The sequence below is a fragment of the Schistocerca cancellata genome, chromosome 5 (assembly GCF_023864275.1).
Source record: "Schistocerca cancellata isolate TAMUIC-IGC-003103 chromosome 5, iqSchCanc2.1, whole genome shotgun sequence".
NCBI lineage: Eukaryota > Metazoa > Arthropoda > Insecta > Orthoptera > Acrididae > Schistocerca > Schistocerca cancellata.
The window spans coordinates 830,617,238-830,634,452 of record NC_064630.1 but is presented as its reverse complement, the minus strand read 5'-3'; the positions used below and the strand labels follow the sequence as shown (position 1 = coordinate 830,634,452).

Here is a 17,215-nt window from a genome sequence, read left to right as displayed (position 1 = left end):
TCTTTGAAACAAAAAAGAAGCAATACAGCTGCTATCATTTTGTTTCTTGTATTTTAATGGTACTCATAATGCAGCTGTACTACTAGAACTAGTGTGTTGTGCAGGTATACTTAATTTACTTTGTACTTACATTTAAACCTATAAGTAGTTGAAAAATTATTTAAAGTGTTGCAACAACACACAAAGCATAGTGGATTTCTAGAGAAAGTGAATTGTTCCCTTACTTAACTTTCCACATAGTTAGTGCTTGGTTCTAATGTTTTTTATTAATTGTGAAGCCAATATTGTCTTAAGCTATGAACATGACAGTTCATATTTTCCTCCAAAGTAAGATTTACACAACAGTTAAGATTTGATTGTATATTCAATTTGCATTGAGTTCGTGGGACAATTTTTTTATTTTCTCCACTCATTGCAGGAAACTGACAAATATCTGGAGCAGAATAAATGGCTGACTTCTGGATGTTGAGCACAGTGAATCTTAGTGAAGTATTATTGGTGTTCTCCTAACATATTCTTGGTCAAGAACCAACCTCTCACACAAAGATGGCAGTTCATACAACTAGCATAAACACATCAGGTGTACAAAAATGCTACTAAGCACTCACTGTCAGCACTAACATTTTTAAATTGTGTAGTGTCTAAAAATACGGGGTGTCCAGAAAAAAGGACTCCCTGATTCCAAAATTAAATATCTCGAAAACAAAGATCGATAGAGGAATGCAGTAAACGGTATGTTTATTGCGAAAGCTGTAAGAAGTTTATACAGCAGTTTGAAATAATAGTTACAAAAGCTGCTAACAGATGGCACTGTAATTGCCATACGTAATGCCAACTATAAATAGTAATCCGAAGCCCAGAGCGATCAGTTCCACTATTGAAACGTGAAAGGAGGTTAGCGAACCGAAGGAAGAGGTTAAAACCATGTACTCCATTGAACAACGCGTTTTTCTGGTGCTAGAGTACCACAGGTTAGAAGAGAGTCCTACGGCAACAAGGTGAAGTTTTCAAGCACGATTTAATGTTCCAAAAGGACCTGATGCGAAAACCATTCGTACGCTCTTTGCAAAATTTCAACGAACAGGCAGCGTAACTGATGATCTAGTGGGGCACGTTGGCCGCAAGCAAACAGCAGTTACGCCTGAAAATATCGCCACAGTTTCTGGAATTATTCAGCGAAATCCAATGTCATCCATCGATACAATTGCATCTGAGACTGGTTTGAAGTGTTCCAGCACGCAGAAAATACTGAGAAAGAGCCTACACATTTCCATTCAAAATTCAAACGCACCAGGCCATACCCGTACGAGCTGTGCAACAAAGGGTTGCCTTTGCTAATCAGATGCTCACAATTATTGATAGTGAAGGATTTGATGTTGGCTGCATCTAGTTTACAGATGAAGCACACTTCCACCTGAATGTATACGTGAATAAGCAGAACTGGCGATTTTGAGGTTCCGAAAAGCCATATTGGTGTGAAGCGAAACCCCTGTATTCTCCTAAAGTTACTGTGTGGGCTGCAGTATGCAGCAGAGGCATTATTGGCCCTTTTTACATTCGAGAAACGGTCACTGGTGCACGTTACATTGCAATTTTGGAACAATTTGTCGCCACACAGCAAGCGTTAGAGGATCAATCAGGTACTGAATGGTTTATGCAAGATGGAGCCCGACCACATCGGACCGAACAAGTGTTTCGCTTTCTTGAGGAATATTTCGGGAATCGAGTCATTGCTTTGGAATATCCCAAATTTACTGGTGCAGGCATGGATTGGCCTCCATATTCGCCGGATTTGATTCCCTGTGACTTTTTTTTGTGGGGCACAGTGAAAGACAAGGTCTACACGAAGCATCCTGCCATGCTGGACGAGCTTGAATCGGTGATCTCTGTGGCATGTGAATCCATTTCGGTTGAGACACTACGAAATGTGGTGGCGAATTTCATTCTTCGTTTGTGCCACATCTGTAGTGCCAATGGTGAACATTTTGAAAACATTGTGATGTGATTGTTTGCAAAGATTGTTTTCATACGATTATTTCACTTATGTATGCTGATATGAGCTGTACAGCGTACAGCGCCATCTGTTAGCAGCTTCTGTAACTATTATTTCATACTGCTGTATAAACTTCTTACAGCTTTCACATTAAACATACTGTTTACTGCATTCCTCTATCGATCTTTGTTTTCGAGATATTTAATTTTGAAATCAGGGAGTCCTTTTCTGGACACCCTGTGTAAAACAATAAAAAGTACATTCAATACTGCTGCCAAACCTTATGATCTAAACACGTACATTAGAGGCTATGGTCTTTCCATTTAGTTTGGTTTAATGATATTTTTCAAATAATGCTATTGTAAAGTGGTGATATGACACGTTCGTGGAGCAGAGAAAATCTAATCTGATGATGATTACCAAAGTAAAAAAATTAGTTCAGAAGACAGGTACAGACAGGCAAAGGCAGGTAAAACTGGTACAGTTCGCTTACTTTCTTTCAGTTCTGCCCTCATGGACAGATTTTTAATTTTTATATATAAACATTTTCATTACATTCTTTTTCATGTTTAATCAGTTTTGTTGCAGGCTTTCACATTTTAAAATATTAATTTATCTGTCAACCTTTGTAACACTTTTGTCAAGACCGCTAGCAATTTCTAAGTGTTGTTGTGATACTTCTATTCACTATGGTTTGCATTGAAATATTGTCTGGAGAATGGTTGCATGCCTCACTGTATTTTTGCTTTCCCATTACTCATTTAAATACTTCCTAAGTTATCAGATATACCCTTCTAATTGTCAGCATTCTTCTGTAGCTCCATATTTCAAAAGTGTGTTCTGCACTGACGATGTTTCAGTACCATACTATGCTACTCTAAATAAATTTCTTCAGGAAGGACTTCATAACATTTAAATTTTTGACTTTGGCAGAAATTTTTCATAGAAACTTCTCTGGCTATTACCAGTCTGCATTTTCTCTACTTTGGCCATACCCCACTGTCCAAATAAGTCTTGTAGTATTTCCTCTAGATTCAGAAATACTCGACAGCATTGCTTGATTTAAGGTTATTGACATTATCCTGGATTTAGATTTTTCTGTTCACATAAACTTTTAGTAGAGGTGTTTTACTCTGCCAATATTGAAATTTAGTAAGCTGTTGCCAGTACTGTCAACAAAATAAATTTCTTGACCATATGCTTTAGGGTAGGATTTTCTTACGTACATGACTGCTTGGCAGTTGATTGCAGGCATTAGTCTTCACTTTTCATCTGTAGACTGGCTGAAGATGACCACAAGCTGGTAAAAACCAGGGAGTTATCAAGTGTTCCTAAGAGTTTTGTGAAAAATTAAATGTAATAAGTTATCTTCAGGACAATTTTTCTTTATCAGTGACTTATTTTTTTTGCAAAAAATGAGAATACCCGAAATCTGAGTCAGTGTAATAACTATCAGATGTTTGTCAGGCTGTTGCATGAAAATTATACTTAAACACAAGCTTCTAAAATTGCTTCTACTTCATAGGTTAGGCTGCCAGCATGTTGTGATCCATTAGTTCCGCATTACATAGGGATTGGCGAAGTCTCTTACCTATAATCAGTATTCAGTAGCTTGGTAGGCTTAGATTGTTGGAAACACATGCTGAACTGATAACTTCTTTTCAAGATCACAGCAGTTAAAAACCATAAGTGCCATTTTGGTGGCTTCATAATTTCTCAGCACCAATTGGTGTATTTAGTCAGTGTGTTTGGTCAGTTATGGGCAATCCATCGTTTTCTCAAATTGAACTGCTCTTATGGATTTCTCATGCCAATGCACAATGTTTCAATAATAAATGTATATATCAATGTTATTAAACCAGTGCTCAAACAATGGCAATATTACCATCAGCAACAGTTGATCTTGGACTTGCCTAAAAAAATAGAGCACAGGAAAATCGCTGATCTCCTTTTAATTTGTTTTACCAGTTACAGTTGTCTTAGATGGGTGCTTCTCCATCAGATGCGTGCCTAAACTGATTTTCAGTGTTCAGGCAGTGATAATTTAAAAATTGTAAAAAATTGTCCTCAAATGTTTAGCCATTTTTTGGTGCATGCATTATCTTTAAAAGATAATCCAAAGTGTTGGAGCAAATCATATGACAGAGCAGTAATCTCGAAAAACAGTAACATTGGTTTACATGTCTGTTAACAGAATACTAGATTATTAAGACCAACATCTTGGTTACTGTGGCCAAATCATTAGCAGTGACAAAGGGAATGGAGGTGTATTTGTATAGCCATTAGACAACCTTCACTCCGTGTTCTGGGAAAACCCACAGCCTAGTTCATGTAATAATGTAGAACGCCTAATTACAGTCAAAATTCAGTGTGCAAGAAGATACTAAATTTGGAACTCTGACAGCCGTTGAATGGTAAGTAGTCAATCCTAGTGACCTTGTAATCCACCCACACCCTTCAGTTTATGTTAATGAATGTGATTAAACTTACCGAGTTACCAGAAAAGCATAGGTTCCAAAGAAAATAAACTGAAATGTGAAGTTATCCACTTCTCCACGAGTGGATACCGTCCTAATGAATGAAAACATTCAAAATTACAAATAAATTTTGAATAACTGATTTAGTTATTAAAGAAACTGCAGTTAAGTGAAACTTCAATCATACAAAGAAATAAGGCACACTTCTGAAACCAGTTGCATTTGATTAAATTTAAGTGTAAATAAAAATGAATAATATGGGTGTGGGCAACAAGTCGTGGCTCATGGGAAGCTGATTTGTATTGACAAATCTATAAAGTTGTTGTATACTGTGCACTAGAGTTAAGTTCTATAAAATTAGAATTGAATTACTGCACTGTGGCACAGTTATAGTTGTATTGTTAAAGTAATCTTCACTATTATTCATTGGCTACTGAACCTTTCAAATTACTCAAAATTCAGTGTTGGAAACATAAATATGAATGTATATGTGCAGACTGAAGTGACAAACGAAAATTTATACAAAGGCATGAATTTGAACCCAGAGCTCCTGCAGACTACCCTAGCATGCCTCCCTCAGTCCAAATCCCTTTTCACACCTCAACCCACTTGATATTCCCCCTAAACTTCAGCAACATTGCAAAGGCTCTCCAACTATACTGGAATAGCACCTTGGTATTGAGTGAGATGTAAATGGAAATTTGGATTTAGGGAGGTGTTAAGATAGTCTGAGCAGGTTTGTAAAGACACTGTGCCATCACGGTGGTATAATGGTTAGTGCATCTTCCTAATGGGGAGACCTGGGTTTAAATTCTGGCCTCAGTACAAATTTGCATTAGTCACTTCAGTCTGCATGTATACTCCATAGATGTTTGAGTATTGAAAGGTCTGTGAAACCATATATATATTTGATATGTATGAATGACATTATAGCAACAAAGTACCAAGACACTGATACTTAAATTTACCAAGATGTATAAAAGGGCTTGTAAACTAGGATAAGAGTTAATTTTAACACTCTTGTCAGATTCAGTAATTTCAACAAATATCAAATATTACTTTAAAAAGTTAGTGACCATGGTTGTAGTAAAATATTCACTATAAACTTTAACCAATTAGAAATTTTTCTCAATTTACAATAACCCCAGAAAAGAAAGCTAAACTTTCCTCTCAAATTGGTATTTCTTGAGCTCAAATGATTCAGTGCTAAGGATAATGGAATCTGGAATCTGCTTGTGACAGCAATTACATGGGTTAATAGCCACTATAAAAGTATCATTGTACAATTAATCTTATGTCCAGAGTACTTGCCAGAGACTGGAAAGTCTTTGACAGAACTGAGTCTGAAATAGGCCTAGCTCAATGTTACTGTGAAGCTGCTGGCATCGTACACTGTGTGATCAAAAGTATCCGGACACCTGGCTGAAAATGACTTAAAAGTTTGTGGCGCCCTCCATCAGTAATGCTGGAATTCAGTATGCTGTTGGCCCACCCTTGATGACAGTTTCCAGTCTTGCAGGCATACGTTGAACTAGGTGCTGGAAGGTTTCTTGGGAAATAGCAGCCCATTCTTCACGGAGTGCTGCACTGAGGAGAGGTATTGATGTCGGTCGGTGAGGCCTGGTACAAAGTTGGTGTTCCAAAACATCCCAAAGGTGTTTTGAAGGATTCAGATCAGGACTCAGTGCAGGTCAGTCCATGACAGGATATTATTGTTGTGTAACCATTCTGCCACAGGCCATGCATTATGAACAGGTGCTCGACCGTGTTAAAAGATGCAGTTTCCATCCCCAAATTGCTCTTCAACAGTGGGAAGCGAGAAGGTGCTTAAAACATCAATGTAGGCCTGTGCTGTGATAGTGCCACACAAGACAAGAGGTGCAAGCCCCCTCCGTGAAAAACATGACCACGCCATAACACCACCGCCTCCGAATTTTACTGTTTGCACTATACATGCTGGCAGATTACATTCACCGGGTATTTGCCATACCCACACCTTGCCACCGGGTCGCTACATTGTGTACTGTGAATTGTCACTCCACGCAACAGTTTTACCACTGTTCAATCGTCCAATATTTACGCTACTTACACCAAGCGAAGCATCGTTTGCCATTTACTGGTGTGGTGCGTGGCTTATGAGCAGCTGCTCAACCATGAAATCAGTTTTCTCACCTCCTGCCTAACTGTCACAATACTTGCAGAGGATCCTGATGCAGTTTGGAATTCCTGTGTGATGGTATGGATAGATGTCTGCCTATTACACATTATGACCCTCTTCAGCTGTCAGTCAACAGATGAGGTCGGCCTGTACACTTTTGTGCTGTATGTGTCCCTTTACGTTTCCACTTCACTATCACATCAGAAACAGTGGACCTAGGGATGTTCGCGAGTGTGGAAGTCTCGCATACAGACGTATGAAGCAAGTGACACCCAATCACATGACAACGTTCGATGTTTGTGAGTTCTGCGGAGCACCCCATTCTGCTCTCACAATGTCTAATGATTACTGAGCTCACTGATATGGAGTACCTGACAGTAGGTGGCAGCACAATGCACCTAATGTGGAAAACGTATGTTTCTGGGGGTGTCTAAATCTTTTGATCGCATATTAGCTTGGCACGATGTTAACTGAGGCTGCTCTTCCAGTTCTACATAATTCTAAGCATGCTTTGGACAAACTCTACTGTTCCTTTAAAATTCTGTTGAAGCTTCTTCATTAGCTTTATCTGATCCATCAGAATTGCATTGGCTCACAAAGGCACAAAGCATTCCTGCACTCAGTCCCCATGCTAGAGGCATACTCATTGGTGTCATTTGTCACTTGAAGTTAATTGGTATCTACTGGATGTTCAGAAATTCCTGTGACAAACTTCTAGGACTTTTAGAGGGAGTAGGTGTGTAATGTTTTGAATAGAACCTATATCTGGAAACGTACCACTTCCATTCTAAGACAGTTTCTGTTAAGATGTGCCTTCCACTCAAGCTAACTGGTCTTGCATACTTGATCTTCATACAAAATGTGTTGGACCAGTTCTTCAAAGCTGTGCCTCTGAATGTCTGTTAGGAAATGTGTTGTGAGCACGATGGTGCACCACATCACTTCTGACACGTGGTTCAGACCATCTGAAGGCGTGGTGAAAAATGGATAAGCTGAGGTAGTCCCAACTGTGTGACTCCCTATTGCCTGTGGATTACTTCTTGTGGGATCATAATTACATAGTATCATGCCTAATTAAATTCAAGTGAAAAAGTGAAACATCTGAATTGAAACTTTCGTAAAACAGAAATGGCAAGTTTCAGGTTACAGCCTCCTATTCAAAATGTTATGTACTCACTCCCCTTTACAACTTGTGTGGTGTTGTAGCAAGAATTTCTGAACACCCTGTATACTGTCACTGTAGACTTACGCCAAATATCCTTCCCTGCTCTTCAGAATAGTCTCATCTTTATACAAAGCAACATCTCTGACATTGCCAGTGTGTCTGCTTCAGAGCAATTAAATGTAAATGTCATGTGACTAGGGCCTCCTGTTGTTGCTTATAAGAAATTGTCAAAATATTGAAATCAATTGTGAAAAATGAAGACATTTAAATTTGCAAAAAAGAATATTGAATACAATAGATGCTGCATTAGTGTGACATTGTTCTGATGTTAAAACTTTCAAGGAAACTGTTGTGTAATACATGCTTACTAAGTAGGGATAATATTTGGATTCCATTTTCTGTGTGTGTTTGGAAAGCAAAAATTCATTTCTGGTGAAGTGTATGGAGATAGGCTGTATAGGCCCAGAGCCAAAGATTTGGGGTTTTCAGTACCCAGTCATTTGAAGAAAACAAAAATTCATTTGTTGCTTCTTTCGCCAGTATCAATGGGAATTGTCATTTTGCTCTGAGATAAGGAGTTCATATTGAGCTGTAAGAGCCTTTATAAACTGCTCAGTTCTAAGTTCAAGCCAGCCGTTGTGGCCGAGCAGTTCTAGGCGCTTCATTTCGGAACCATGTGACTGCTACGGTCGCAGGTTCGAATCCTGCCTTGGGCATGGATGTGTGTGATGTCCTTAGGTTGGTTAGATTTAAGTAGTTCTAAATTCTATGGGACTGATGACCTCAGATGTTAAATCCCATAGTGCTCAGAGCCATTTGAACCAGGGTTCAGAAAGCAGTGGTCTACTGTCTCAAGAGGTAAAATGGATATTTGGATCATGGACAACATTTCTGTAAATTGGCTTAATGTAGATTGTGAAGTTAGCACAATTGTCACTGTGAAGTGTAAATTGACACAATTCAAAATTTACAGGTTTGAGTCTGCCGGAAGACCTGGCATTGGACCTCATAACAGGCAACATATACTTCACCGATGGTGAGGAGAGCTACATTGGAGTCTGCACGAAAACTGGGACGGAATGCACTGTGCTGGTGAATGAGGATATCCGTAAGCCAAGGGGAATAGCTCTCCTGACTCGGGATGGGTAAGGTTCAAAATGCTGCTCTTTGCACACCACATTACAGCTAATGTTATAAATAGGTATCTTCTATGTGGATGTGAGGATACTATTAGCTGTTTAACACTCAACATTTCTAATAAGGGCCATGACCCACTCTCTTCACTGCTTGACCTGAATCGCAAAAATTGTATCCAGTTCACACTGGTTTGATGCAACTTCGCTACACTTCCTTCCAGTACCAAATTACTGATGCCTCAGTATGTGACCCTCCTTGTAAACACTTTAGTCAATTTGTCCTATTCATCTGTAGTAGTCATCTGTAGTAGTTATCAGATCTATTTGTGTAACCTTGACCCATATTGTATAGCACTTATTTCATAATCCTTACAATGCGTAGAATAATGAACTAAAAGAATAGCATCCCAAGGCCATGCATCAAGTGGTGTAGTGATAAAGAGATTTATCTATTGGTAGTGGTTCCCATTGCAACTAATGTGCCCACATGTTGTGATGATACTTGAAATTGCCTCAAAATAACAATGCAGTGATTGGTCACAAATAAAGCACCTAATGTGCGTAGCACTTCCAAATAAATTGAACTGCATTTTGTGTGAACATTTGTAGATCATGAGTGTAGAAAATCTCAGCTTATCTCTTGTTTAGAGACTGCATTCTGCCAGTTTAGTTTGTGCTGATATTTTAATAAAATAAAAAAAAAAACCTCCAGCAGAACCGGTTTTGATCACATTGGCTACCATAATTTTTGATGAAAATCTTTATTTGGAAATAGTGGCACATCAGTTGAAACAGGTATATAGTCATAACTTCTAGTTAATTCATAGATGACTAATTGTAACAGGGGTAGGAATTTAAAAAAAAATCATCTTTGTTCTCTGCCCCTCAAATCAAATTTTGGATACCACTATCCAGAGATTAATAATAAAATTTGCTGTGATTCACTAGGATTTTTTAAACATAGCAACTTTCACCTGTTACTCCTTGACACTTGGTGTCCAAAAAATCTACTGCCTGGTCCCTCATAATGCCATTAAGATGCACACTTAGATTCACATCTTTTTTAGACATGAAAAGGAGAAAACAGTGTCAGGGTTGCCACAAGTTCTGGGAATAGCAGGGAATTTCAAACATATCAGGGATAATTTGAAAAACACTTGAAAAATCTCGTTTTTGTCTCAGTAGCGTGAAATTGTTTACTGAGATGTCATACTTTGTCACTGGCTGTGTGCAGCTGAATACGTGTGCCGCTTCCCTATTCTCATTCTTGCTGCTTCTCCCATTCCCATCCCACCCTCTCCCCTCAGCTTGCAGTCAGTGCTGCCACTACTACATGCTGCTAGCCTTCTCAGAGCTTGTTGATGCTGCAGCCAGACAACAGTCCTGTGTGCATGAATTGTCTGAGTGGTTGTGTGAATATGTGTGCACAGTCATTGTCTGGCAAAAGCTATGGCCAAAAACTTAGTTGATAGAATGAGATTTCTTTTCTATGTGCCTGTCTGTGGCTCAGCGATCATGTTTATGGTGAGTTGCTACCTATCCTCATTGGTATTGATTCTCAGAGTATTTGCATAAGTCATCTGTTGCATGGGTGATCACTACGATCTCATTTTGTCAACATGGTGTCTGTAACACATGAATAGCTGGCCACACGAGTGGACTCCACATTGGGCCAGAATTCCAGGTCATTTCTGTTGGTATCTCTAACGGATTGAGCCTGCTGATCTGCAGCCCATAGTCAGATTTAGTCTCTGCCCGCAGGCTGGGTCAGTTTGTGTGGGGCATAATGTGGCATACTTTCATGGTTTATCCATGGACCCTGGACTGTGGTGTTCCTTGGCTGGCCACAGGCCACAAGTGATGGATTTCAGGAATTGACTGTCTCACTGCAAGTGTATAGTACAGTGTGGCATTTCATAGAAATTTTGTTTATTCGAGTACATTTTGGCACTTCGGAAGTAGTTTATATATTCGAAAGTATGGACTATAAGAAGAAAACTGTGGCTGTCTCTGGCAGTTTGTACACTATGTACTCATGTATTTCTTGAAAGAAAAATTACAAATTACCAGTAGAATAATATACATAACACAGTGGGTAATAACCAACAATTATAAACATAGTAGATCCAACATTTTATTGGCGGTCACCTATAGTATTGGTTTATACAACTCTTTCCCACCTTATACATTACTTTCAAGAGGCCTACTTTCTTGTGAGGGTATTACTGAAAGCAGTAAAGGTATTCCAAATCTGTCTTGCGACTCCAACAAAATGCGTAATTTTGTTAACAAATGTTTCACTTTATTGAAATAAAATATCAGTGGTCTTAATGAAACACGCATACCATTTGGTTTGCTTTCTCCATCTAAACAGTTCATTACAAAAGATGTTGATGTTAGTACTTAAGATTTTTGCTCACACGGTTAGAAATAACAGAAGTCCTTACATTTTTTGACAACTTATCTTTACTTGCCCTTGAGATCTCAAAATCTGTCAGTGAAAAATGCTGAAACTTGTCTAGAAATCAGGGAAAAATCGGGGAATTTCACTTGGGGGAACTTGGGCAACCCTGAGTGTAGACATACGTTTATCAGCTTATCTGAAGTTTCAAAAGGTAAACCTTTAATGTGCATGTTTCTGATACTTGAACAGTATCCATTTTGGATAAATAATGAACATCACAAACACAAGGAAAATGTAACATTAGGTAACAAGTAAATTGTCACTCTCCAGCACCACTGTTTCTACTGTTCATCTCCCTAGACTTCATTCAACTACTTGGTTTTATTTTCCTTTGTCTTAAAGCCTCTTTCCAAGAACGTATTCACCACTGCCTTTAAATATTTCATCTCATGGAATTAAATGTCATTTAAATGTTTGTTTCCTTCCCCATATTTTAGTGTTTCTTGCTGCATGTACGTACTACAATTTTCCTTTAAAATTGCTCCCTCTCACCTTCCCTTCATGTGTGCAGTCTGTTTACAGTAAGTTGTAAGATAACAGTAGAATTTGAAGAGTTTTATAGCATCAGTTGCCAAAAAGTAATCCTTAACAACTTTGCTATTACACAACAAATTAAAGTTGTGGGCAACATGTTGTCAATATCACTTAAACAAGTATTTTTCATAAAGTTCTTCCAGAAATGCAAGAGAAACATTGAATGTGTAGTAACACTGAAGTGTTGAAACATTAAATGATAAAGTTGAATCAAGTGACAAATTGTGCTGGTTTCTCCGCAGATGCTAAAAATTTTGTTCTTAGGAATGGAAAATGCAGCGGAACTTTAAAAACTGGTATGCAATCAGTAGAGTGTAAAAAAAATTTAAAGTTAAATTACAATTGACTTTTTAAAACTTAGCTAAAGAAAACCAATTAAACTTTAATGCTCGAGTATTTGCTTCATGCAAAAACCCCATTATTATTTCTTCTGTACAAGAATAGCAGCTATATATGAAGATGGAATAGTTATAGTGCATATCTGAAATCGTACCTGCAAGATATTTAGTTTAAGTTAAAGACCAGAGGTTGAAAATATCGCTTCAGTTGTAAAATTATTTTACCATCACACAACTCGTTTCGGGCTCTCATATGCCCATCTTCAGATGTCGTAACTTGGTGCTCTGACCCTGAGCACCACGGTAGATGTGTAAAAGGTGTGGTGTGCTACCTACGAACCCAGAGCGTGGACTCAATGCTATGTGCTTGTAGGTAGCACACCGCACCTTGTACATGTCTACTGCAGCACTTGGGGGTCACAGCACCAAGTTAAGACACCTGAAGATGGACGTATGAGAGCCTGAAACCAGTCGTGTGATAATGAAAGAACTTCACGACTGAAGTGGTATTTTCAGTCTCTGATATAATGCTTGGTTGTGGATGTTCCTCCAACAGGGTTGTTTTTTAAGTTAGTCATCACATGACACCTTCCTCCACATTCGAATTCTTTACTGGCTGAAAGAATTACTCTAAAAAGGAAATCCTAGATGGTGGTGGTAAAGACACATAAGAGCATTAAAGATGCCATAACTGCGAAAGTTTTTGATGTTTCTCATCTTCATTGGCCGCTCATATTGTTGGCTATTAAGAGATATTCTTAGCTTTGCTATGCTTCTTGTGACATATAGATGCCTCCTAATGAACTTGAACTGTGTATCACCAAAGTACATCTGCAATAAAAAAAAATTGCACTAGTAGAGAATGTCCTATATATAGAAACAACACCTGTGTAGAATTTAAAGTGTAACCTTAAATATAAAATTACTGACACATTTCCCCATTTGTAAATAAGGATACAGAAAACTTAGTGCTCCTGGGGAAAAATTCCAAATTTTGTTCAACAAAAATTGTGCCCTCACGTAAGAACAGTTTTCCAGAGGTACATACTTACCATTCATTGAACAGATAGATGCAATATGTATCTGTGTATATTTGGCTCCTGTTGTAAATTTCAAATACTGGTGATGCATAAAACATTTGCAACACCTGCCAATATTGTGAAAACTATGAACAATGTTCAGTTCTTTCAAAATTTATACAGTAAAGCAGCATTGAACCAAATAATATTAGTCCTAATTTTTGTAGTTCAGACTTACGCATCTTTCCAGAATTTATGGAATTCCTTGTCATTACACTCCTGTTAAAATGTTTTGACAATACTTAAGAAGGTATTAACATAAGTAGTCTTTGACCAAATTTACCTACTAAGCTTTCTTTGCTCACATGTGTAATAGGAATACGAAACGGCTTCTAATTTAACTAGTCTGCATCTAGTCAGTAATAGCACATGTAAATTGATGTAACAATTAAAACATTTATGTGGTTTCATTCTTTCCACATGTTCCTTGGCCTATATTTGCAATGCTGGCTGTGATGTGGAAAATCAGTACAATCAAAAGATAAATTTCCTCTGTGGAAATGTGGTTACATTATGACCGTTCACTTCACAGGATTTGTGTTTTAATGTTGACCTACAAATAACATACCTTCTATTCAGGTCATCAGTGGAGTAAAAATTTTAAAGAATAAATGATATGAATTTTCAAAATTTATCTGCCACCACATTTAATTCACAATGGAAGTATGAAAATTATTTTCAAATATTGCCTGATTCTTTACAGCAGACTTGAGTAAAAAATAAGACATAATAGCATCATTCATTTTGACAGTTGTCATGAAGTAAAGATACACACAGAACATTATTCTTCGGTGTAGTGTGTCCATTGTCTCTTGAATTGTCCCAGAAGAGTAGTCCATTGTACATAAAATGGGATTACACAAAGTAAATTAATTTTCTGATGATGTTTTAATTAGCAGAATTCGCACTTGAACCTAGAGCAGATGTGGAATTAAGCATTTGGAACGATCTGGTTGTGATTTCCAGTTAATTCTGGAATATGCACATTCAGAAATAGTAGTCTCAAATGTTAACTTTCCATCTCATGTTGAATTGCTATTCTTGCCTTGCACTGCTTTTTCTTAAGGAAAACTCCATTTACAGAGGATGAAGACTTCAACTAATTGCTTATCTTCTGTTGCAGCTCTGTGCTCTTTGCTGATCACATAAGCACCATAAGTGAGCCCAGTTTTCTTTTTCGGTGTAGGATAGGTGATTTATGTAGGAAGAACAAGAGTGGGTCATGTTGAATGTCAGTAGTAATCTGGCCTCATTAGAAGATTCATCAGAGCTGTGTAAGCATTTTGCTTATCTTGAACAATTTCCAGCCCCAGTCTGGTTCTGTCTGGAACATAAGCCTTGCCATATACTCTTTTTTCTCACAGCTTGTGTGTTCAATATGGTCTAGTACTTGCCTTTTATTTTCAACCTTCATATTTTTCATCCCTCTATCCTTTGGTCTTCCTCATGGCTGTTTCTTTCACATCTCCATTTTGTATATCTTCTTGGGCACCCTCTTGCTTCCCATTCTCTTAGTGCCCATACCATCTTAGTCTTGATGTTCTGTCCTGCTCTTGAAGGGTCCGTCTTTCACTATTTTCCTTACTATTCCATTCCTCATCCACTCTTTGTTACTCCTCTTGTACTTCTGAGAAACTTCAAAGGCCTGTAATCTGTTCACATCTCTCTCATTACCCAAGTTTCAGGTACATAGGTCAAAACTGGGATGTAGTAACTTCTTTTTCAGACATCTTTCTGTTTGTGGGACATCCTCGTTCCAAACCAGGTTCCTAACACTTGGCAAGTATGCTTGTGTGTTTGCCACTTCTCCTCTGTCATACTTCCCAAGTACTGCTCACTTCCCACCTTCAATTGCTCCTCCAAACCTTATTCTGCTAATTGGTCTATATTTCTAGTTGTAACCATGATCTCACGTATGTTTAAATGTCATCTCTTATGGTTTCTTCCTAAGCATGCAGCTGTTCCTGAATGTCCTCAGTTTCCCAAGATTGTAGTAATTTGCAAACACTATTGCTTTAATCTTTTGTTTTCTCAAGTTTCTTCTCCTGCTGTGACCATAATCATGGAACATTACAGTGAAAAACAGGGGTGACAATGCACTCCACTGTACCACACCACTTGTTTGCTGCAACTATTTTTACACAGTTCAGACTTCCACAGTACATATCCATTTTGCCACTGTACATATCCATTTTGCTTCTGATCAGTTAAATGTTAAGTGAACCATGTACTCCCTATACCTTCAAAGCCATAAGCTTAAAGCTTCTTAAAAAGATTGTGATTTAGGCAAAAGCCACACAAATCCGGATAAATGAAATACTGTAATTCATAGTCAAAAATGCTGTCTGGTGAGTTCCTTCTGGCGTACAAACTGTGACTGGCTCAGAATCTAATTGCAGATGTGCTTGCTCATTCAAAACATTAAATTTTCTTTCCCAAAATATTCGAAGTTCATTAATCAGTTGAGGTGTTCAAACAATGACGTACTTAAGTCTGGAGTGGCACCCTGTGATAGTGATGAATTAGCTGTGTGTAGCTGTAAAAGCACACCACACTTTCATATTTAGCTTGTAGTTTACTCATCTTGTGGGAATTTTTGGTTTTAGGAAAGCTGATCATAGTAATCTGAGTGGAAGAGACTAGAGTAATCCTGAATTGATTGGATGTATGTGGCATATACTGTTCAAATGGTTCAATTGGCTCTGAGCACTATGGGACTTAATATCTGAGGTCATCAGTCCCCCGGAAACTTAAAACTACTTAAACCTAATCAACCTAAGAACATCACACACATCCGTGCCTGAGGCAGGATTCGAACCTGCGACCGTAGCGGTCGTGCGGTTCCAGACTGAAGCACCTAGAACCGCTTGGCCACAAAGGCCAGCACATATGCTGTAACGCTTTCTATTTTGAACTGTGCTAAGTTTCTTAGTTTTCACTAGAAATTGATTATTAGAAGCTTGCTATGTGTTTGATGCTGTAAGCCATTGCATCTGTATCAGAACAAGATAATCTTTTAATTTCCTGTTTTCTAATTACACACCCCTTTGTTTCAGTTTTATTTACAAAATTGTTAATCTTGCGTTAAATGTAAGGTAATAGTTGTTTCTTGTGCAGGTCAATGTTCTGGTCTGACTGGGGCAAGAATCCAAAGATTGCGACAGCTGGTATGGATGGATCCTCACCACGGGCCTTCGTGGTCGGTGTGCACTGGCCCAATGGAATAACTATAGACATTGGCAACGAGCGCTTGTACTGGGTGGATGCCAAACTGAAGTCAATAGAATCTGTCAACTTGGATGGCAGTGATCGCAGGGTATGTAGGAACACACATTTGAAAGAAATTTCTGTAGAAAACTTTCTTGTTATTTTGGGGAAAGGATTTATCAGACAACAGATAAGCAGACACATCTCATGCACTGGTGCCAGGAGGCACGGATTCGATTCACGGCTACTGTAGTTTAATCCAAACATTATTAAGCTAGGACGTACAGAGACACACACACACACACACACACACACACATTCAAAAGCACAAACTACTTCAATGGAAGTAGAAGACTGAATTAAGAAAAGTGCTGTGCCTTAATGCTGCGTAAAACAGCAACTGTTTTTCCCACTAAAAGATCCACAACATAAATTGGAGGGACTCTGATCTTAAGTATTGGCCTGATGTAACTAACACAGTTGCATGGATACAGACAAACAACCCCTTAACAATTTTTTCAAATTATTCCAAAGAATACATTTGTTAATTAAAATCATCATATCATGAACAGCATTGCACATAGACACATCAAGACAGCTTTTGCAGTTCAAAATGCATATCAAAATTATGGATATCACCAATAATTAAATCAGGAGTATACTA

The 17,215-nt window shown here is 38.1% G+C and overlaps 1 protein-coding gene across 1 annotated transcript in view; it reads left to right on the top strand.

The window, feature by feature from the left end:
- Positions 1–17,215, top strand: part of LOC126188829 (vitellogenin receptor-like) — a 209,998-nt gene that overhangs the window by 87,198 nt on the left and 105,585 nt on the right. The window contains exons 9-10 of the mRNA XM_049930442.1: positions 8,767–8,938; positions 16,462–16,660. Coding sequence (XP_049786399.1) covers positions 8,767–8,938; positions 16,462–16,660 — 371 coding nt within the window. The remainder of the gene's footprint in view (positions 1–8,766; positions 8,939–16,461; positions 16,661–17,215) is intronic.